Here is a 23712-nt window from a genome sequence, read left to right as displayed (position 1 = left end):
CCTGGTTAACAGGCCTGTACTAATTAATGTACTTTGATTACATTTAATTAAAATAAAAAAGGTTATTGCAGTTTTGAAGCGCTGATGTTTTGCTTCTGTAAATAGGGAATATATTTTTATATCTGCAATATTTTAGAAGCAACATTACAAAAAACAGAAGAAAAACTTGTGGCCATCATGTCAAGACAAAGGAACATTTGAAGAGAATCAACATATTTAGTTTCATCTGAGTGTGTGAAAGACATCAGCAAGCACATAAGGTATTTCTTTTCATCAAAGGCTTTATTCCTGCTGTTCTTCCTACAAGGTAACAAATTACTATCAGTCAAAACTCATTACAACGCTTTGTAATACAATGAGGTGAAAGAGAATCTTCCAAACCATAAAAATGAGGGAAAAAACAGAAGTGCATTAAAAAAAAAATCTAAAAAACTAGAGCAGCACTGGATGATGTGAAAAGCCACAATAATTTTATTGCTGAGAACATTAAACAAAGTCATGAAGTAACACAAAAACTGGTTTTCCTCTTAATCTGCTTTGCACAATAGTCTGGACTTCCCCTTTCCGGTTCAGGGTGCGAGATATGCGACGCTTCCAGTTCGACAATTAGCCTAGAAACAGGCTGGATGAGTCTGAGGAGTAACTGCAGCTTGTTTTTTCTATCACACCTGGAGAGCAGCAGGAAGCGGGAAAAATGAGCTGCATTTAGGAGCTGCGTGGCTCTTTGGCTGATGTGAACAACATTCATTCAAAAAAATATTGCTTTCATAATCCCACATTATATTTTCCGCAATTTCACTAAGAAAAGAACTACAAAAATAAAATCAGTCATTTTACACTGCCATTGGAAACATTAAAAATACTTAGCCTTACAAGCAGGTAACAATATATCACAAAGTCACAGCTTACACTTTTGTAACATGAGACTCACTTCAATTCCCTAATTTAAGGGTTATTTTGAGCAGAAAAGTAATGAATTTGTACATCCAGCATTGTAACAGCATTGTAATTCAAAGCAGAAGTGATATAAACACATTTGGATGGATTGAATGATATGTGCTCATATTTAAAAGAGGTCAAACAACAAACATAAAGGTGGACGGGATGTAGAGGACAACTTTACAGGAACGGAGGTGGACTTGGCTCACAACAACGCTGGCTTGGCAGTGAACTCGATCCCTGCACCGTTCTGACAAAGTAAAAGATTAGAAAAAAGGAAGGCTTAACAATAAGTACGAGAAGGGATGACAAGTGATTCAGGATTTCCACAAACACACTGACACACATGCAAGAGTAGTGTGAGCAGGAATCTATGAGGGTTTGCCAACAAGCGCTCAAACTTGATTAGAAACTGTGTTGTGGAATTAAGCTTAATTTGAATGCATTGTTTTGCTTACAAGAAACAAGTGTTTATTCTGATAAAAGTAGAGAAGAAGCTACAAGTCTTCACTTTTAAGACACCGACTCCTGATAAAAAGCTCTCAATAATTTACACAAATATGGCCTTTATGGAAAAGTGGCAGGAGAAAAAAGGCACATAATGCTATTGGGATAAATTTCTTCAGAAGGGACAGAAAAGCAGATCAGCTCAGAATCCGGTAGGACTTGAAAACTGATCTTCACACATTCAAAAAGTAGAAATTTCAGTTTCTAAATGGCCAAAGTGATTTAAACATGCACCTAAAGACTTAAAAAGTGGTTTTCTACAGACTCAAGTTTACTAAATGCAAATGCATGCCACACTTTTCAAATTTTAGTTGTAGAAAATCTCTCTTTGCACATTACAACCATGTGCTACTTTGTGTTGATATAACAAGCTAATTCGAAATAAAACTGTAACGGGCAAATATAAAAAGTTCTAGGGATTTCTGGAACAATAACATTTTCCTTCCCTCTCTCATTCCTTCTCTTGAAATTTGAGTCAGATCATTTGACCTGGTGTCATTATGACGATCTGGACGAGTGTTTTAATGACAGGATCAGTAACAAAAAGCACCCTGTATGAAGGGGAACTCAGGCCATGCTCACTGGGGGAAAGGAGCAACAAACTGGGAAGTTCACCATGTCATTTACCTCCTCATCATCATCAATATTATATTCATCATATTCATTTAGTTCATCAAATACGGGCTGAAATGAACAAGACAAGCAATTAATAGGCAGAATTAAGGACTTGTTTTGATTTAATTTAGGTTCATGTCGGGGTTTGGATGAGTCTAAAGGAGGATGGGAAAAGCGTTTACCATGGTTTTGCTGCTCAAGTATGAGTTTAAAAACTCCACCACGTCCTTATTGCCTGAAGCATGAGCCTGAGACAGAAGAAGAGGGATTTATTAGACTTTCTGAACTGACAAGTGTTATCACAGCAGACCAAATCTCCCTCAAACCCACCACTTCAATGGCCGTCTTCCCGTCGTAGCCTGGTCTGGTCAGATCTGCCCCGGCGATTCTCCAGATATCAAGACCCTCTTTATCGCCACTGGCCGCGAGGCTGACACACACACACGCAAACACAACGTAACGCTTTTATTAAGGCAAAACCAAAAACGAAAAGAACTGAGGATGAAGAAAGAGCCAACACATCAGAGGAACAAATCAACAGATTAGCAGATGCTTTTGTTTCGTCTTAACTGATAGAACAAAAAAAGTGTGCTCGTACAAAATAGGTCCTAACAAAACCAGTTGAGTATCACGTGTAGATAAATAACAGAGCCCGGTCTGCATTATCTTCTTTGGAGATGCAGATTGGGTCCACAAGTATGCAGCTAAGTCACATTCTTAGTGCATGTGAAACACTTGGGCAACTGGTTGGACCTGTGTCACCTATGCAGGATGGGTCAGCATGGACGGTTCAGAAAACCGAGCACTGTGGGTAAAGTCCTGAAATGTCTTTCTGGTAAGTCTGACCTGCACAGTTCACTTCCTGCTTCCTCTAGTTGCTCTCTCGAGAAGTGAGCTCCGGTCTTCCTCAGAAGCCTCACCACTTCCTTGTGCCTAAATAAGACAAAAACACAGAATCTCATTTAACTCACACTTTTTCCGGTAATTCACAGTTTAATGTGATTCTGCAAAATAAAGAGATTTTGTAAAGCTGCTACATAATTGTAATATCAGCATTTTAAAATATGCTGATATTTTATGTTCTCACTGGAACATAAGTCATAAGTTCCTATAAATAGATTTGTTGGACATTAACCAACTTGTAATATGAATTTACCAAAAGCGTTTAACACAATATGCTGGAGTGTATGGGGGAAAAAAAATTGAAGGCAAGATCTAAGCTTTTTTGTTTCAGTGGCAACAAAGACAACACTGTATCTTCATGACTTGTTAAAGCAGAAGTTAAAGTTTTCAAAATCTTCGAACTTCTGCTCAGCTCATTTGCTGTTTCATTGTGAGACTTTAAAAATATCTAGTCTGGAGTATATTAACCATTATAATTAAACAGAAAAAGAAATTGGACACAGCCTGAAAAAATAACTAAATTGAGATTTCACATATTTCCGAGAATAAAATATGTGTATATTTAATGATTTAATGGATAAATGTATTGAATCTAGTATGTTCCCCAACATCTCAGAGGTGTAGATTCAATCCAACATGTTGCAGTTTCTTTCTCAGGCGTTTGTACCAGATCAGGTTTGAGATTTTTATGGCGAATCTGCACAAGGTACGTGTAATTCTGATTCAGTAAAAGAATGTCCCACTTACAGTTTGGAAAATATCTAGATGTGCATACATCTAGATATTTTTCTACCATGGTGTTAGTGGACCTCTGTTTCTTTGTGTCGCAAATGTCTGACAATAATCTCAGAAAACAGCTTGAGTTTCCGACTTCACAATGTCAGAGAATACGGCAGTCTTAATATTGTAACATTATGCCTTTAGTCGTGTGAAATTGACAATTTACGATAGCAAAGGCTATCCATGTTTTTCTTGTAAACATGAAAAATGAATCTTAAAATTTTAATATTTTTGGTGGAATTTTACTTGTCATTGACAATGATCTAGTACTATGTACTCTGTCATAGACTTTTGGCTCTTTCTTTAATAGTTTTGGATAAAAAAGTTCCTTTTAGATTTCGTTCATGTCCAACCCTAAAATATAATATGTTGTATGTGTGTCTGTCAGTGTGTCAAAAAGTGCTTTTTATCTAAAGTTTCTGCATGCCTATTTTTTCCTAAGGATTGGATTGACTGTGCTAGTATTTTAGCTTCATACAACCAGAACGTCCTCAGGCAGAGGCTTCTTCAAAATTCACTGTAATACTGACTGCTGAAGTGGATCCTTGCTGCCCACAGCTACCAGTGTGTACAACAACCTTTTGAAGAAACCTAAATAATACGAGTTACAACAGTAGTTTTTATAACTGAATTTGGAAACGTTACACTTATATATTTCTTTAATATAACAAATTCTCAGAATTACCTTTTATTTAGGCAACATTTAGGTAAAATACAAAAGATGAAATCATTAAGGCTTCAAATAAAGTTTTAAAAACTATGACGACCTTTTTGTGGTCAGTTAAAAAAAAATCACAGAATTAATTTTTAATCAAATTATTTTTATTTGTTCACAAGAACCTATAAATTAACCACTCACTCAGAAACAATCAAACTTTTATGCTTGTGTGACGTTAAATCATTTCACAGTTAAGAAATATTTTGATTTGGGCTTCCTCCAAGCAAATATTGCGCTGCAGCATTTAAGAGTTCATACTGATGTTATTGTGTTGTTCTAAGAGTTAGTGTAGTTGGAGTTGTTGTCTGACATGTTAAGACAGGTTCCTTAACCCCCACGTTCAGCCACCCACACAAGAGTCACCTGCAGGGACAGTCACTGTGACAAGACACAGCAAGTTAGGCCTAATATCTACAACTGTTTGCCTTTGTGCACCAATGTGCATAAAAAAAAAAACATTGTTAATGACAACAGGGCAACAAAACTAAAAGCAATCTGTTAATTCTATAGATTGTGTGACATAAGAAACACAGAAACTCCTGGAATGACAAAGGCGACTAAAAGAAGAAACTAATTAGTATCTTTCATCAGTGAAACTTGGAGCAAGCTGGTAAGACTGGTTATTAAGGCACTCCCCACATTTGTTCTTCACGCTTTTAGTCTGTACAACTCTTAGTTTTCCCTTATATGGGCTGCAGTGTGGTGTGAAAGTTCTGTGGAAAATACATCAGCGATACAGACAGCACCTCCAAACCTCAGTTCTGTTGGGCTGCTTGCAGTCATTTCATTGAATCCATTAAAGTAAGAATCTGCTGACAGAAGCCATGCAGCATTCTTTAGGACGTGTTCGGTAACGACAGGTCCCTATGGCCTGATGCTTCACTCCAATATCACAAAGGAAACAAGTTCACGCTTGCAGTGCCAACGGTTGAAGTAAGACAAGAGCAACATGGTACAGCTGTGACACACAACGTCTCCCTCCTTAGGCTTAATCATCGCTCCAACATGGAAATGTGAAGCGTGGTTTTCACCGCCAGACGTACAGAAAGATTTCAGAGGGAAAAGAAAGCACATGTAAAAATAAACACTCTCCAAACTGTCTGATGACAATTAGCCTAATTAGTTTGTAATTATTGTTGGCCTCTAAACTCCATTATGAGTCTCTCCTCTGATTTCCCCCACCCTCTAATACAGACGCTTTTCCCTTCTCCTCATTTAGGCAGATCCAAATTCCCTGCCTCACAGCAGCTCTTTTAATGAAATCTCCGCTATAGCAGCTATTAACAACATGTTTTCAGGAAAACACTTTGAGGTCTGTGAGGAATGACAATTGTTGCTAATGGCCAAGAGGGGGGGGTTATACATCTGCAACTTCATAACTTTAATGAGCAGATTAAAAACAAGCACATCAGTGCTCCATGCGGCTTTACCTGAAGCGAACGGCGTTGCATAGGGGTGTGTCTCCATAGCGATCTTTGGCATGGACAGAGGCTCCCTGGTTGAGCAGGTATTGCACAAGTCTGAGGTGACCCTCACAAGCAGCGACATGCAGGGGTGTGCGTCCGTCAAAGTCACCCAGACGTAAGTCGCTGCCCTGAAACACAGGAAAATCAGCCCTGCAGGTTGGCTATCCAAAACAGTAAAAACAGGGGCGAGGTGTGTTGATGAGTCTGTCATAAACGTGCAAATCAAATAAATACCCAACAGCCACACAGACTGGTCTTTAATATGAGCAAAATAGACAATGTTCTAAATAAATGTACAGAAAACATCAGTTTAGCAGTCCTCTGTCCTTTCAGAAATGTAATATGTTGAAACTTCAAGCAGTGTCTTTAAAGACGCTATCCAGAAGTGTATTTAGTTCTGATTTAAAGCCTGTTTTCTTTTGACAAATTTCGACACAGATCATGACGCACTCAGGGTCTATTTGAGTTGCAAGAGGTTTGACTTTCCTTAGCAAACGTGTAAACTGTAAACTGAAAACAAGCTGAAAATTTTCACATCGGAAAATTACAAAAAAACAAGTATGATGGGATTGCATAAGTGTGCTCTTTTAGCTTTCAGAATTACCCACCACATTTAAACTCATGTTAAGTAAGAGCTAGCAAACACCTACCATCCCTTACAGTTCCTATTAGGCCTTTTCTGATATCTTCTTAGTTGTCCTTATGTTATGTCACAACAAGCATAAAAGCTTGTTTTTTGGGGGGGTTATGTGGGTATGTAATTTCTAACAAAAAGGTATGAGGTATGTTCTACAGATAACAAACTATATCAACAGCATGTTTGGCTGAATTAACAGAAAAGTGTCACTGGTGCCAAATCTACAAAAACACCTATGTGTATGTTTCCAAATTCTATTTGGCTTTGTGTGAACTTGGACGTCCAATTTTCTCAAAAGACTAACATTGATTTTTTTTTCTCAGTAAGTTTTAACTGTGGACACTGACCCTGCCACTCAAACATGAGAAGATAAGAAAGGTCAGAGCTAACGTACAAAGTTATGGCTAAAATGAGTGAGAGTGTATCAAACTGTTTTTGTTTATACTGTATGACACAATGAGAGGGAATGGCTGCTTACCATTTCCTTAAGCGCTCCTAAAGCTTCTGTGTCCCCAATTTTAGCAGCAGCACATGCCAGTGAAGGAGTCAGGGCATCACGGATGGCTTCCAGTTCCTTTTGGATGGCAGAAAATGTAAGAGATAAAAAAAATGGCTTTCAGGAAACTTGATAGAATACTCTTTCCAAAGTTTGTAAATTTTAATAATTTTAAACACTACCAATGACAAAGGTAGAAGTAGTGTTTTTGTTTTTTTGTACAACTTTATCAATAAAAAAGTATGACTTTACATATCTAGTGTCGTGAAGTAGCCCCTTAAAAAAATAAAAATCACAAATTGATCTTTGCAAATGTTTTTTGTTTATTTATGGGCATGTGGGGCAGTTACATGCTGTCAAAGTCCTCCAACTTATTGCCCTGAAAGACTGCATTGGATTGTTTAATAATTTCCATTCTCATCTTTATTTGTTTTGCATCAAATACAACAAAATACTGTGAAAAATTTTCATCATTACTACAAACCAAAATGTTCATGGGACATATTGAGATTTTCTTAAACAGACTGGCACAAATTAATCTAGAAAAGTAAAGTGGAAGGAATATGGTAAAATAGTTTTCATTTTTTATGCTTGGGGTTGTTGTCCAATTGAAAGACGAACCTTAAACGTTTTGCCTTCCACTTCACAACTATGCACTACTTTGTGTTCGGTTACCAAATAACATCCCAATCAAATACTTTGTTGTTTTAACTGGATGATACATGAAAAAAGTTCAAGAGGTACATATACTTTCATCCTTCCTCCAGAAATATATCAAGAGCTGCACAGACGTTTCTGTAGTTTGATAACAATTCTAACAGACAGTATTTATTTCATGTAACATGTAAATGTTTTAATGTGACATTAAGCCTTGCACGGAAAACTGGAAGGACACAAGCGCCACTGAGCTTTCCTAAGAATCTAAATGGAAAAACAAACACAAAGACAAGTGTAAGAACTTAGGACTTGATTGTCCTGTTATCAACTGGTTTGGTGAAAATCCTGTTTAGCTGTTGTGGGGGTTGAAACGTGTGCGTGGGTGTCTGTCTGCCTACCTCTTTGCAGCTAACGCTCAGAGACTTGGCAATGACCTGGATGAACCTGCTGTCACTCAAACACAGTTTAGCTCCTTCGAGGTCGGCACTCATCTCACCTCGCAGGTTTTGAGCCATCATCTGAACGAGAGGACAAAATGGTTTATACTTGTGTGACATTCCTTCTTTGAAAAGTTCACATCAACACTAAAAAATAAAGAAGCCTTTTGAGCAAATAACCTTTTTCTGAGCATCCAGAGAGAGCTCTTGCTTAGCCAGAACATAAGACAGTTTTGACAAGGCGGCCTCAGGGGTCATGTCACCTCCAGCTATGAGACCGGCATCCATCAATACCTGAAAAGTCAGATGAATCAGTCACTTGCAGAGCAGACTGTATAATAATCACTTGCAAAATTGGAAAAAAAAAAAACTACTTGGATGAAAAGTTAATCTGTGTTTATGTATGTAATCACTTAAACAAACATGGAATGGCATGCATAAAATAAATTTCACATTTCTCAAATGTTTGAGTTGTTCATCAATTATATGTGTCTGTTTAACGAGACATAAATATTTGTTTTTAATGAAAGACTGTAGCACAGGAAATATGAGATATTTTTTAAATACATAATACATTTAAAGCAATATATCTTTAAATTTGTATATATGAAGTTGGACTTCCACAGCAGTAGATGATTGTTAAAAATTTCAAAGACCAATATGTTAGTTTTACAGTGATATGAATACCATGCTCACAGAAAAATAAAAATAAAAACATGAGCAAGTCACTGCAATATTAAACAATTATATTGCAAGTGCATATTGTTTTAATTATTATTAAATAAACTCCCGTACCCTTCCAGTGGCATAGGAGGCTGAAACTGTCCCCCTCAGACACTGGGTGCAGTTGACTATGATGACACCGGTCTTGGTAGCCTTACTCAACTCCTCCAGAAGATCAGGGCGGTTATCGGGCGCGTTCCCACTGCCATAGGTCTCCAGGACGACGCCCTGCATGGGTGGCTGCAGGAAAGCCCTGACCTGGAGACAGATGTGAGCCGGCTCGAGTTGAAAACAGCCCGCATTTACGACCGCATCAACTGCATAGCATCAAATTGAGAAATTAGTATTCCGTGTTATTTTTCCTGCAGTGCTTTTTAGTCTTATGCACGGGACCATTCCCTCTACTAAAAGCCCATCTGGTGCCTTCTCTAAAACCAGTATCTCAATCACCGGTTGGCTGGCAGGCACTCGGAGGCCCTATAGCACATCATTAACCGTGGCATACGACTAGAACAGCAGATGACTTCAACGGCAGAAAGGAGAGCAATTAATCTGAAGCCATTAGTGAGAATAAAGTCACTTGGCAAAAGCAGTGCGAGGGGAAGGTGACATTTAAAGTTCGGGGTTCAGTCAGTATTTTTGAGTATAATTAGTAGATTGACAAGAAAGGTCTGACACAGACCTCAAATCACACTTCCACACAGCAGGAAAGGTGAATATGCAGGAGCCTGGAGTCCAATCAAAACGGTGCCTCATAAAGGCCTTTAAACGTGGTAAGAAAGCCTTGATAGCAGAGCTGGGTAGAGGGAGCAGATTGAGACAGTAAAGGAGAACCGTCCCCGCAGGTTCTGCAGGGGGAAGCTCAGCTAAATGGGACGGTATCAGCGGCATTCCTCCCTCTTTACAGGGTGATTGGACATGGGCCATAACTTTCTCTCATCTTTTTCTGTCCAGAACTCGCTCTGCAGTTTACAAGAGCAGATAAAGTAACAGCGGAAAAGTAATTACATAAAAGTAACAGTATTTTATTGCAGTTTGACAAAAACATGGTTTTACCTTAATTCAAAAGACATTTGTGGTTTATGTGTGAGTCAATTCAATTTGAATCAAACTTAATTTTGAGCTGGTATTGCTTCATTTGCCAAACCCTTGTAACTCTGTGTTAATGTTATTGTTAGTGTGGAGGCCAAATTAATGTAAAATAATATATATTTTCAGTTAAAACATATTTATTTAATTAGTAATTTAATAAGTGCATTTGTTGAGGTTTCGGTAACATTATTAGTATTGCATGTTGCCAATGTCGTAATGTTTTATTTTAGGTTATATGTTTATAGCTTAATTGGTCCATTTTGCATTTTATGCGAATGCATGCTGGAACGTTAAGGAAGGATAGAAGAGAGAAAGAAAAAGCGCTGCAAGTAATATCGACAAAGCCAGATGGTGTTTCAACCGTAGTTTGTTTGTGGAGGTAAAGTTCAATCCTTTATTCAACTGCTCTTGTAAAGAATACACGTAAAACTGTGGAATAAATTTTTGGTTTGCATCCTTATATCGGAGTGCTGTGAAAGTTTTTATTTTTTCTCTTCAAACACACAAGTGAATAAAGCAAATAAACCTTGTGGCAAAACAGTTAGAGTTGAGATTTATGACAAAAGTCCAAATTGAACCGGGTAAAAAAAAAAAAAGACATAAAGTTGTATTAATTGACTTATTTTACTCTGAAAAGAGGAGGAGGCTGCTTTGACTTTTCTTTCTTAAGGAAAGAAAAGAAGCAAAATGCAGAAGTTCATTAGACTGCAACAAGCTCAGTTCACTGAACTGTAATTTGGATGGAGCCTCTCCATGGCTCGCTCCCGTCAATCTCACATCCCAGATGATTTGCATTTGAGTCACCCTGTGGTCACAAGCTACAAAATGGAACTGGAAGATGTTAAACCAAAGCTAAAAATGAGAGACGTTGCACAGCATACTCAAAGTATGGCATAAAAAGAAAATCTGTAAAATTTTAATTAAAATAATATGAAGTGTTTACTTTATGTCAATGCGGTCGGGTGGAGCTGCATCTTTTAGGCCTGATGTAAACTCAAGAGAGGTTGTATTTTACATGCTGTATTTTTACATGCAATTTCAGGCATATCACTATTCAAAGACTTTTACAGATCCAGAATAAATGCCATCTGGAAATTCATAAGATTTCACTAATGTTCACAAAACTGAAAAATAAATAAATAAAAGAATCTTTAGGAGATTCTTACATAGCAGTGAGAATTGCCACCACGGTCCCACCTGTAAGACAGAAATCAAATTTTCTTACTGTTGATGAAGTGATTCCTGGGAACAACCTGAGCAGACCCACGTTCCTGTTCAGCTCCGTTCTGACTTGAAACTTTGCCGTGGTGTTTGCCCTCCACACGGTGTCCCAGTTAACTAAAACAAAATGATTAAATTGCTTCAGCCACAGCAAAAATTACACATCGCAGTATGCAGAAGTATTTTATCTACGACTAACTTTTAAAATCTACTTCAGCGTCTGCTAAAGGAGGCAAATTGGGAGAAGTGAATGCGTTGAAACTGCCGGCGTCCACCTTAGTAACACGATTTCCTCTGTAGAGCTTGTTGTAGAAATACAAGCAAACCTGGAAGAGAAGAGATCTAGTTCATGACCAAAATTAGTTTCAGATCAAATCAGTTTCTACATTTTTTGTCTTACTCTCTTTTGATGACTTACTTGCATTTTTAGACAAATGTCAAAAAGTAGACCATTGGAGGAAATAAATACCAGAAACACAGAACCTGGCTAAAGTATTCAAACGCCATTTTTCTTTTAATTTTGATACAACCACAAACTTCTGCACATTTTATTGAGATTTAATGTGACACATCAAGACAACATAGTACATCATAGTAAAGTTATGGAAGAAATGTATGGGTTTCAAATGCTTTGACAGGAAAGTCTGAGAAATCTGATGTGGCTTCTTTTAACCTGATACCCTGAAATAAAATCCAGTGTATGCAGCTCTCTCAACTGCAAACCTGCAATGAGACAGCTGCCAACTTAAACTGACAGGCAGGTAAGAAGAATAATAATCAAGAAAGAAGCCAAGACATCCACAGCTCAGTCCATCACCAGGGAATCAATGAGCCAAATACAAATTAGGCTTTTATTGAAAAATGCCAGAAGAAATCTTGACTGCAGAAAAATTTCTTCTGGTTCCATGAGACTAAAACTGAACTTTTTGGTCTACATCCAAAACTAAAAGTGGCAAAAACTAACTTCACAAAACCTTGTGAATGCCATTGGTGAAACATGGTGGTGGCAGGCAAGCAGCATAGTACTGTGGGTGAATACAGTACCATGTATTCACCCTCAAACGGGAATCATATTTGTTCCCATTTGTAAAATGGGAACAAATGTGGTTAATCATGCAGATTTCTACTACATAAAGCTACTCAAAAACAAAATAAAATTTCACCTGATGTAAAATTCAGGTTCACATACATTGGATAATTTCTAATATATTCTTTACACAAAGTGTTTTGAAGTGTTTGGATTAAATGAACAAAAAGCAGCTCAGTTTGAAACACTCGGCCCTAACAATGTATCATTCTGCAGAGCGTACGATGAACAGAGTAAGGTGCTTTTCCTGTTCTGTTAAGTGTTGCAAAACACTCCCAGTCAAAGAAAGCATTCTTTCCACACCCATCTCTGAGGTACATGATGCATTATCTCTGCAAATCACACGGTATATTTAATTGATTTAGACATTAATTCAGTAACGGAAAATACTAAAACATTGAGTCACAGCGATTCTTCATATTTGGTTCATAAATAAAGCCAAGTTATTAAATAATTTAAAACTATAGAGGCTTTTCAAACCTCAGGAATGACAAACTGGCCGGCAATCAGCAGCGCTCCCAGCAAGTTATCTCTGCCATCATTCCTCAACTCATAGATCGGCACCTAAATACAGAAAGTAAACACGGCAAATTTTAGCAGCCACGTTTCATAAACTGGTTGGTTAAACACTTGAAGACAAGTTTTACCTGAGAGCCGGTGAGAACGATTGGTTTTCCCAAATGTTCACACATGAAGGACAAAGCAGAGGCTGTGTAAGCCATAGTGTCTGTGCCGTGAAGAATCACAAACCCGTCAAAGTTTTCATAGTTTTTCTGGGATCAAAAATATTAAGACACACAATGAGAGATGAAGTTAAAATTCAATGTTTATTTTTTTTAATGTTTATTTTTTTTAATCTTTTATGACCTAGAAAAAATCTGCCCTAAAATAAAGACAATACATTTTAATTACATCAAAACTTTTACTCAGTAAATTTTTTGATATCCTTCACAAGGATTGTGTGTCACAAAAGGTTGTTGCTAAAGAAGCTGGCTGTTAATACAGTGTTAATAATATCCAATCATATTAATGACAAGTTTCATGAAAGAAATAGTGTGGTTAAGAACCAACAGGGATAACCACATCCTCAAGAATCTTGTCAACCAATGTGGTAAATTGTTATAGCAAATAAGGAAAAATGAGCCCCAGTCATGTATTGAGTTCATATATTATGCAGTAAAATGACAGATCTGTTAAAAATGTAATTTTATTGATCTTATGTAATATTCTAATTTGCTGAGAAAGTGAATTTAGGGTTTTCATTAGCTGTAGTGCAGGTAATCAATAAATTAACAAAAATACATCATTTCTTGTGTGCCTTATATGAGTTTTCATTTTCAACATTTTGTTAATAATCTAATTTAATGAGATAAACCTCTAAATGTACCTCAATGTCTTTTCCAATGCGCCCCCAATCATCTGTGGTCATGTTGGAGGAGTCGAGCAGAGGACTGTACTCCAGGATCGTGTAGACTATCCTCTTATTTAATTTACTCGGCCTTAGAGGGAAAACAGTTTACAAACGTTATATTCAGGAAGTCAATAAGCTCAGATGTTAGTGGAGTTAGTGCAAACACATTCACCACACAAAACATAAACACAATGTTAAGGCAAATATTTAAATATGACAGGATAAATTATTATTATTAATGTCCATGCTGATCTTTTTTGTATTTGTGTTCTGATTAACAAAATAAAGTAAGTTGAAAGAAGTAGAAATGGCTACTAATAAACAAAAGAGTTGATGAATAGACAATGTTTTTTTTAGCTGGGCCTTTCCATCTCCACAGAAAGCTGCCAAAACCTGTTTTAAAAACAGACAAGGAATTCTGCAGGTTGAAAATCAAGGTGTGTTGCCATGTGGGTATAGAGAATGGAAGGTTCGAACTCTCAGGCCTACGTTTTGTTCACACTACTGAATTAACTTCAGCTAAACAACAAGTTTGCTGAAGTTGTGCCCTGTAAAGGGACACAGCTAATGCTACATTCTTGGTATTTCATATATGATTACAGGGGGAAAATATCTGTTCTCATTCATGAGGCTGGAGAGTCTAACGTCACCTTTCAACGTAAAGAGCCCCACCTGCAACACTCACATGTAAAGCAGCGTGACAGCCTCATCACAGACTGAAAGATTTCCCCACTAATCTCTTTTTTTTTAAGAAAAAAGAGAGGGTGTGACTCCCTGTCTCCCACCCCCACATTATCATGAGCAGCCTTATTCCATGGAGATAGAAGCTGAAAGGAACAGCAGGGGGAAGAGCAGGCAGGCCCCAGCCCATCCAACCAGGGGTCTTCACTAACACTCTTCCAATTAGCCTCTCATCCACACACAACCCCGTGACATATGTTGTTGATAATCTGAGAACTGAAGTAGCCGAAGAAAACACTATTCAAATCCCAAATTATTCATCCTTCTGGCCTGAGGTACATAAAAGCTACGCATTAGCATACCCGTGCTAGGAGGCCTAATAATTAAAGAAGAATAAATGTGTGTATTGTGTGTGTGTATTTTTATGAATGGGGTTGGTGGTTGAATAAGGACGGTCTAAGTTTGCATAGATCTAATTCAGTTAATACTGACTCACAAATACAATACTTTTTTCATTCATTCGATTAAAAAAAATCATACATATTGTTAAGAAGAGAACTATTCAGACCAAGTGAAGGTTTAGATTTCAAGTTATTTTCCCTCAACCAAAAGGTTTATTGCTAACAGGAAATAACACAAGTGTCTCTAAAAAGATAAAACAATCTAAAGGAAATATATAATTTCTCTGTTTTCATTTAGATATGATTAAAAAAATTAGCTAACTAAAAATATCACTAATTCACTAATTTAGGCAACATCCTCAGTCTGATGTTGGAAAGTCTCTGTGTGCACAATAATCTTTGACACTATCCATCTACTTTTAGATTTAAACTTTTGCAAAACTGCTACATGACATTATTTTTGAAGAAAACAGTGCAAATTTAGATCTAAATGTACAAATTTTTGGCCTAACTGTATTGTATAGATTCTTTTCACACAAAATGAGACATTTAAAAGCAATTACTTATTTTAATTATATGCATTAAGACTTAGCATTGTTCAGCACTGCTTGAAACACAAGGAGTCTGACAGTTGTCACTATATCTTGGATATATGTATCTGTGTGTCACTCCAGTCACAGTCTAATCCTTGTCAATACCCCAAAAATTCAAAAATCTTTCAATTTCTACCACACCTTTTTCTTTAACTAAACTTTCTATTAAGTTTTGGATGCAGCACTGTAAAAACCTGTCAGTTTCTGAGACAACCAACACATTGGCTGTGCCATAACATGACTCGTTTTTTAATCAATCTATGGTTAATATTTACATTTTGTAAGACTTCAAAATAATCATTATGAAATTTACCAAAAATAATACTTGAACTATTTTAGTGTGTGTAAATAAAATTACTTTCTGGGTCTGCTCAGGTTTTTTATTATTTTTATTAAACTACAACTCAATGAGTTGCACCTTCATAAACTTCCACTGACAGGACGTAAAAACTGTAAAAAGTTGTTAATCAGCTTGGAGCTCAGTCCATTCTCATTAATGTGCTGCATGTGGGCAGGACAATAAGACAAACTTTATCAAACATGCTGATCAGCAAATTGTTGTTTGGCCTTTACAAACTGATGGTCCAAGGAAAATTAGATTATCTCAGCCCAGGTTATTATCGTTCACATGTTAAAGCTGTTGAATTACAGGAAACTCAGCACACATTAGCTCAACAGAGGAGACTAAAAATACTCAAGCCAACATTTATTTGACACCATTCCCTTGTCAGAACAGAGAAATAAAAATACTGTCAAGCATGTGCCATGCTTTCGGTTTTACAGCACCGAGGGAACTGGAGATCGGACTGGGGCGTTGGCTTTCTGTTGAGGTGACAAATGCAGGTTATTGTCATTAAAAGGAATCTGAGCGTTAGAGGAACAGTTTACTAAAAAACAAAATTCTAAGTTTGGGTCAAAACTAGATTAAATAAGGGGGTTGATAGAGCAAATTATGTAAAATTGCTATATTTTAGGAATAAACAAAGGGTTAGTTAAAAATCCAACAATATTAGATAATCTAAACTGTCATACAAAGAAAATTAAAAGAATTAACAAAAAAATTACAAGAAAATTAAGCATACAATAGATGATAATTCTTCTAGTGAAAAGCAATAGCACCAACCTTACAAGATGCTCACTGGATTTTTCCCTGGCTCAGATTAAAACAATTTAGAAAATGTGTCCATTATTCAGTTTTTTTCAAATTCAAATACTTTTATACAACTAACAATAATCTATAAAACACAGTTATGTGGTTTCTATTGTAAATTCAGCTATAGTACACAGAGTGGCCTTCAAACGTTTATCTTTAAGAGCATGGGTTATGGCTACATGTTGACTTGTTGTTGAACTTACGGCAGAACCAGCGTGTTTTCCAATTGGTAGTACTCGTACAGGCAGGTTTGATGGGCATAAAGTTCATCATGTAGGATGGGCAGCTTCCGCAGATTCTCCACAAGGGCATTGGCTTTAGGGGCATAACCTGTAAAAGAAAAAAATACTATATGTTGTAACTTATTCTTTGTACTGTTTTTTTAAAGAGAGATTTGCCATTGTCAATAACACAATAATAAGTCTTATACTGAACCCTAGAGGTAAACCTAAGAAATTACATGAACACAATATATATATATATGTATATATATATATATATATATATATATATATATATATATAATATTATATATATATATATATATATATATATAATATAACAAATATATAACAATGGCAAAAAGAGAGATTTGCCATTGTCAATAACAATGGCAAACAGTCTTATACTGAACCCTAGAGGTAAACCTAAGAATTACATGAACACAATATATATATATATATATATATATATATATATATATATATATATATATATATATATATATATATATATATATATATCTTAACCGAACTTTTTTTTTTTGCTATTTACATCACCCAGGTTTTTTGTAGGCAGTGCAAGGACATAAGCTGGAGTTTGTATTAATTTTCACAAGTCAGTGTAATTTATTTTGACAGCATATAAAGTTGTGCAGTGCTGGGCTATTTCATCCAGAGAAAACACCACAGAAAGAGCAACGTAATCAGAGAATATAATGGTGTGAAAAATGTTTGCTGCCTTCCTAATTTCCTTTTATTTTTATATTTGTCACATTTAAGTCTTTCAGAAGATCAAACCAACTGAAATATAAGTGAAAAACAACACAAGTAACCACATAATGCATTTTTTAAAGGAAGGGGCTTATTTTTGAGAGAAAAAAAAAATCGTCCAAACTGTGAATGAAAAAGTAATTTTTATTCGCGGCATAGCATAAAATATAGCAACTAGAAAATTCCTGAAGAAATTTAACCGGGGCCTGCCAAAGTGTGCCCGTCGGTTTGGACCCAGCGTTCTGATGCTAAACATTAGCATCCATGCTAAAGAAAGCTGCAATGTCATCAATAGCACGTGGAGATTCACAAGCATGACTTACTGCATTCAGGAAACTAAATATGGGTAATAAGTAAGGGAAATAGCTAATACAAGGTAAAAGGCTAATGCTAATTCTCTGCCTTGCTGTGCAAGGCAGAGCCCTAACCTGAGTGGAAAAGATCATGCAGGATAATCTTATTGCACTGCCTACGGCAGTGCACTGATGGGAAACAGAGAAATGCTAATGTTTGTGCTAATGCTAATGCACAGTCTTGCTGCGCAAGACAGTGCCCTAACTTGAGAGGAAACGATAATGCAAGCTAATATCATTGCAGCGCCTGCGGCGCTGCATTAGCCACGGCTGAATCTTAAGGCTTTTATTTTGAAATGTTCAGAATGTTTCATTTTAAATGGTCAATGTAATCCCATATATGATTTTTTTTTATGTTAATTTAAAATTTCCACACTAATTCCATGTGTAACAATGGTTGGTTAAAAATAGTTATAAAAGGCCCAAAACACAAGCAGTTCTAAACTCCAGCTTTTTTCTCTGAGTTCTGCCATGTTAGAACTACAGTGATGCGTTTTTGTAGTCCTAATCAGCTGGCCCCTTTGTGTTCCGTTGCCATGGTAATGGATCCTCTGCCAGCTGTGAGTCAGACAGGGGGAGACTTAATTCTATCAGTTTGAGGCAGCCATTTTCACTAAAATAGGCATGAGCCAGAAAGGAATCTTAAGGCTTTTATTTTGAAATTTTCATTGAGATTAATTTTAAATGGCCAATCTCATCCCATGTTTAACACTGATTGGGTTAAATCAGTTATATAGTGGTCAAAAGAGCAATTACTTGATGGAAAAATTGTCAAGGCTTTTATTTTGAAATTTACATTAAGTTTAATTTAAATGGTAACACTAATCCCATGTGTAACTATGGAGTTTTTGAAATCAGTTCTAAAATTCCCAAAAACCAAGTACTTGTCATGGCCAGCTCATTCCTCCTCAGTAGTAACTGACAGTTCCGCCATGTTGTAGTTCTGCCAATCAGCTGACCTCTTTTGTAGGCACTGAGTGATCCGCCATGTTGTAGTTCTAACCTGCAGTCATTGTAGTTCTAAAGAGCAGCTCAGTCCTCCTCAGTAGTAACTGACAGTTCCACCATGTTGTAGTTTTTATATTCACCTATGACCTCTTCTGTAGGCACTGAGTGTTCTCCATGTTGTAGTTCTAACCTTCAGGAATTGTAGTTCTAAAGAGGAGGTCAACTCTCATGTCAGTGTGACACACAAGGAGAGGCTTAATTCTAAGTGCTTGAAGAAGTTAGTTTTTCTGACAGGCCTGAGAGAAATATTCAAGATTTTATTTCGAAATTTTTATTAAGCTTAATTTAAAATTGCCAAACTAATCCTGTCTGTAACAGAGGTTGCTTACAATCAGTTATAAAAGCCCAAACACAATGTAATTCTAAAGGCCAGCTCATTCCTCCTCAGTAGTAACTGACAGTTCCGCCATGTTGTAGTTCTGACAATCAGCTCTGACTCTTTTGTAGGCACTGAGTGTTCCGCCATGTTGTAGTTCTAACCTGCAGTCATTGTAGTTCTAAAGAGGTCAACTGTCATGTCAGTGTGACACACAAGGAGAGACTTAATTCTAAATGCTTGAAGAAGTTAGTTTTTCTGACAGGCCTGAGAGAATATTCAAGGTTTTATTTTGAAATTTTCATTAAGCTTCATTTTAAATGTCCAAAATAATCCAAAGTTTAACAGTGGTTTTGTTAAAAAAGTCACATAATGCCCAAGAGAGCAATTACGTGATATAAAAGAATCTCAAGACTTTCATTTTGAAATTTTCATTAAGCTTAATTTAAAATTGCCACACTAATCCTGTGTGTAACAATGGTTGCTTAAAATCAGTTATAAAAAGCCCAAACACAATGTAATTCAAAGGCCAGCTCATTCCTCCTCAGCAGTAACTGACAGTTCCGCCATGTTGTAGTTCTGACAATCAGCTCTGACCTCTTTTGTAGGCACTGAGTGTTCCGCCATGTTGTAGTTCTAACCTGCAGTCATTGTAGTTCTAAAGAGGTCAACTGTCATGTGTGTGAGGCAGAGACAGATTTCTATCTTTGTGAGACAGCTCTGTCAGTTATAATGGAAAAAGCAGCCCGAACAACTCCTTGCCGTTCGGAAACCGTGATACGTATCGGAAAACCGTTTGAAGCATATGAGAGAGCTATTTTTTGTCTCCGATAGTCCTGCAAATCAAATCTGTAGCTCATTCACAGTAATTGCAGCGATGAGAGAAAAATGGTGTGTGCTGAGGTCTGAAATTTTCCAAAAAAGTATGAAAATACATGGTGGAGAGCGTCAGTTAGGCTGGAACTTGATTTTGCTCTAAAGCACCTTGACAGAAAACCGTAAGCCCTAGAAAATTTTGAAAACATTTTACCGGAGCAGACATTCGTATCGATGTCATGTCCGGGTTTCATACCGATAGCACAATATTTGTGGGCGTGGCGGCGATTTCAAAATTTATTTGGGGTCAGAAATCGACTTCATTTTTCACTCTAGCGGAGCGGCAGTTGGTGGCAGTTATGCTCTGCGTTTCGGCAGTTGGAAATTTTGCTCGTTTTTCGCTTTTTACGTCGCCGTCGTAACGCCGATTCCCCATAAAAGTAATAGCTCCAATGCCGGGAACGAGCCGCACGTTTTGATACCACTTTTGTGGGTGGGCTCGCAGCGGTGCGAGCCGCATTCCGGTGAACGGAAGAAAAATAAAGAAAAGAGGAAATAGGTGAAGAACAATAGGTGCCTGCCATGCAATGCATGGAGGCAGTTACTGACTTGCTTCGCAAGTCAGTCACTGCTCTCCTTATGCGTTGCTATGGGCAGGCCCCAATTAAAGATTATTAGCTGCAATCTCTCCGTCTTGTTTAACCCTAACCCTATGGCAGCCCCCAAGAACTTCTTATATTTTGTTTTGAAGCCTGCTTTTATAATTTAGTCATTTTCTGTTCCTCTATCAGATATTGTAGTTTGAGCCTAATCTAGGTTAACCACCTGAGTGAAGTTGCCCCCCACACCTTCTTCAAATCAGACAAAATTGGTGTCAAAAGGTTGTGCTACATTTGTGCTGGTTTGTGCAGCAAAACATTTGGTTTGTGATGCTATCATTTTAACGATATAAAGAAGTGTTTCTAGAGGTCATCAAAGGTCATCAAAGCACAAACGTTTGACACCAATTTTGTCTGATTTGAAGAAGGTGGGGAGACCAACTTCAGTCAGGTAAATTACCTAGCTTTCATTGATCAGGCACTCCCAGTGACCATGCAGTTTGACCAACAGACCAAGACAATAACAAATAACAGGCAAAATAAACTACTGATGCCTGTTCTTACAGGGACCTATGCATGTTATTCTGCATATCTACATGTTGCGCAATTCCACATGTAAGCATGGGGTTACTGATTTATGAAGGGTGATGTTGTTCCAACTGTATCCTGGAAAAAAGGTGCCAGTATCTGAGGTCTAACTTCAATTCGCCCTAAAATCCAGCCCTAATAAATAACTGCTCCAAATGAATACAACTTTATTACAAACAAATAAGTGTACTTTTCGTTTGAGGCAGAAAATATATTGAAAAATGTCAATTTTGATTAATTGTTATTTTAAGTGTTCCTTTCCGTGTGTCTATTTTAGGATGCACGTGTCAGTTGTTATGAAGCATGTGAAACATGTGACAGTTATTTGCATGCTGAGTTATTTGCTACAGATGTGGGCTTCAAGCAGACACTGCTAAACTTAAAAGTAAAGTTAAAAGTATCCGGGAGCACAGTCCATCACATATACCTGTATCATGTAACGTCATCCCGATCGTCCCCCCGGTGTTTATCACCAGGACCCGCGACTCGTTCCCGCAAGGTGAAGTCACCTTCTCTAGGTTTTCCACCGAGCTGCAGCTGGACAGCTTTCTCCTTCGGCTTGGGTGAAGCTGAACGCCAGGCGGAGAAACATCGTTTGTTTCTATAAGAGTCGGGTGAGACAGAGCCCGGCCGAGAGTGTTAGGTCTACTGTATTCCGCCATGATGCCTTAAAGTGGCGCTGCCCCTTTAAATCCGTCTGTTGAAGTTGAGGCGCTTGTCTCGTAGTAAACGTCAGAGCCCCGCCACGTGAGCAGAGGATTCCATCGTTGTCAGTGCGGGCGGAGTTTCGCTACTATAATTCACAGCGCTGTGATAGACCAGGAAGGGAATCCATTCTGCAGTCATCAATGTGGTTTTGGGTTATACACCAGTGGCGGTGTCCTTATACAGTGGGCAACAGGACAAAGCGGCTTCACGTCCATGGTTATATAAACTGTAGAAAACCTAGGTCTGGCCCTTCTCCACGCACACACCACACCGTGCGCGCTCTCATGCACGAGACGTGTCCAGGTGTTATGCCGAGAAATGCATGCCTGCCGAGAATTGCATCCCCTGTCGCGGGAGCGCGCATCGCTCTAAACTCTCGCATATTGATGAGTAAACGGGCTGAAATCCGACCGAAGAGGAAACTTTTAAAGATATTCGTAACATTATCACGTTTATTAATCATGTAAGCGCTAAAATTGTGGGTTTTATTTCGCAAATTAATTAAAATAAACACTGATTTTTTCACGTTTATTGAGCCATATTTGTCGAACGTTCTTCAGTGTCTGATGAACAAGTTCTCCGCAGCTGCTTTGAAATTCCAAGATTTTTCTTTTAACACCATAATAGCTTAAAACTTTACAAAACCGAGGCCCAATTACGTAGAACATTTTATATCACGCTTAGCTGTCTAGTGTATTAATGTAGGGGAGATGCATTTTAATTTCTGAGCCTGCTAATATTTGCATCCCCTGTCTATTGTCCTGTTCATATGAAACTTATAGTGGTAACTCAGGGAACAAGTGTCATTATGTAGAAAAAATATAATTTCCAAGTTAGCAGGGGATGCAATTTTTGGCAATATGGATTTCTAGCTTGCCAAAATTTGCATTCCCCCTGTTTTCATCAAATATTGTTGAAATGACATTAAATTAATACCAGTAGTTCATGGAACTACTCTGGTCATGTAGAAAAACGTATTTTACTCTTAACTCTTTATTTCTCCAAATTAGCAGGGGATGCAAATTTTGGCAATATGGATTTTCAGCTTGCCAAAAATTGCATCCCTTCTACTTTCATCAAATATGATCCAATTGAGATGAAACTCATACCAGCAGTTCTTAGAGCTACTCTGGTGATGTAGAACAAGTTATTTCACTCTCAACTCTGTGTTTCTCCAAGTTAGCAGGGGGATGCATTTTCCAGCAATTTTTGGCAAGCTGAAAATCCACATTGCCGGAAAATGCATCCCCCTGCTAACTTGGAGAAACACAGAGTTGAGAGTGAAATAACTTTTTCTACATCACCAGAGTAGCTCTAAGAACTGCTGGTATGAGTTTCATCTCAATTGGATCATATTTTATGAAAGTAGAGGGGATGCAATTTTTGGCAAGCTGAAAATCCATATTGCCAAAAGTTGCATCCCCTGCTAACTCCGAGAAATAAAGAGTTAAGACTGAAATACGTTTTTCTACATGACCAGAGTAGTTCCATGAACTACTGGTATTAATTTAATGTCATATCAACAATATTTGATGAAAACAGGAGGGATGCAAATTTTGGCAAGCTAGAAATCCATATTGCCAAAAATTGCATCCCCTGCTAACTTGGAAATTATATTTTTTCTACATAATGACACTTGTTCCCTGAGTTACCACTATAAGTTTCATATGAACAGGACAATAGACAGGGGATGCAAATATTAGCAGGCTCAGAAATTAAAATGCATCTCCTCTACATTAATACACTAGACAGCTAAGCGTGATATAAAATGTTCTACGTAACTGGGCCTCGGTTTTGTAAAGTTTTAAGCTATTA

General features: G+C 37.4%; 1 protein-coding gene across 5 annotated transcripts; it reads right to left on the bottom strand.

Annotated features, from left to right (window-relative positions):
• Nucleotides 1–269: 269 nt before the first annotated feature.
• Nucleotides 270–22077, bottom strand: aspg (asparaginase homolog (S. cerevisiae)). Of its 5 annotated transcripts, XM_055038857.1 has the most exons (19): nt 21617–22077; nt 16721–16847; nt 16488–16514; nt 16151–16186; nt 13666–13777; nt 12926–13051; nt 12759–12842; nt 11391–11517; nt 11196–11308; nt 8951–9136; nt 8336–8449; nt 8117–8236; nt 7044–7139; nt 5893–6056; nt 2908–2994; nt 2392–2491; nt 2244–2309; nt 2074–2130; nt 270–1189 (listed from the first exon to the last, which is right to left on the bottom strand). In XM_055038857.1, the coding sequence occupies exons 1-19, from the start codon at nt 21849–21851 to the stop codon at nt 1145–1147; spliced, it is 2022 nt and encodes a 673-aa protein (XP_054894832.1). In that variant the 5' UTR covers nt 21852–22077; the 3' UTR covers nt 270–1144. The 5 variants fall into 5 exon arrangements, with proteins under 5 accessions (XP_054894832.1, XP_054894835.1, XP_054894834.1 ...); XM_055038860.1 differs by lacking the exon at nt 2074–2130 and having other exon boundaries at nt 21617–22076; XM_055038859.1 differs by lacking the exon at nt 16151–16186 and having other exon boundaries at nt 21617–22076.
• Between the last annotated feature and the right edge of the window lie 1635 nt (nt 22078–23712).

The sequence above is a fragment of the Poeciliopsis prolifica genome, unplaced genomic scaffold (assembly GCF_027474105.1).
Source record: "Poeciliopsis prolifica strain line A6 unplaced genomic scaffold, Auburn_PproV2 SCAFFOLD013, whole genome shotgun sequence".
NCBI classification, from domain to species: domain Eukaryota; kingdom Metazoa; phylum Chordata; class Actinopteri; order Cyprinodontiformes; family Poeciliidae; genus Poeciliopsis; species Poeciliopsis prolifica.
This window is presented reverse-complemented; position numbering and strand designations above follow the sequence as displayed.

Coding starts and splice junctions, on each gene's coding strand:
- aspg (XM_055038857.1), bottom strand. CDS start 21,851: ATGGCGGAATACAGTAGACCTAACACTCTCGGCCGGGCTCTGTCTCAC. Junction 2,492..2,907: donor GCAGGAAGTGAACTGTGCAG/GTCAGACTTACC, acceptor TGTGTGTGTCAG/CCTCGCGGCCAGTGGCGATA. Junction 2,131..2,243: donor ACTTGAGCAGCAAAACCATG/GTAAACGCTTTT, acceptor TGTTCATTTCAG/CCCGTATTTGATGAACTAAA.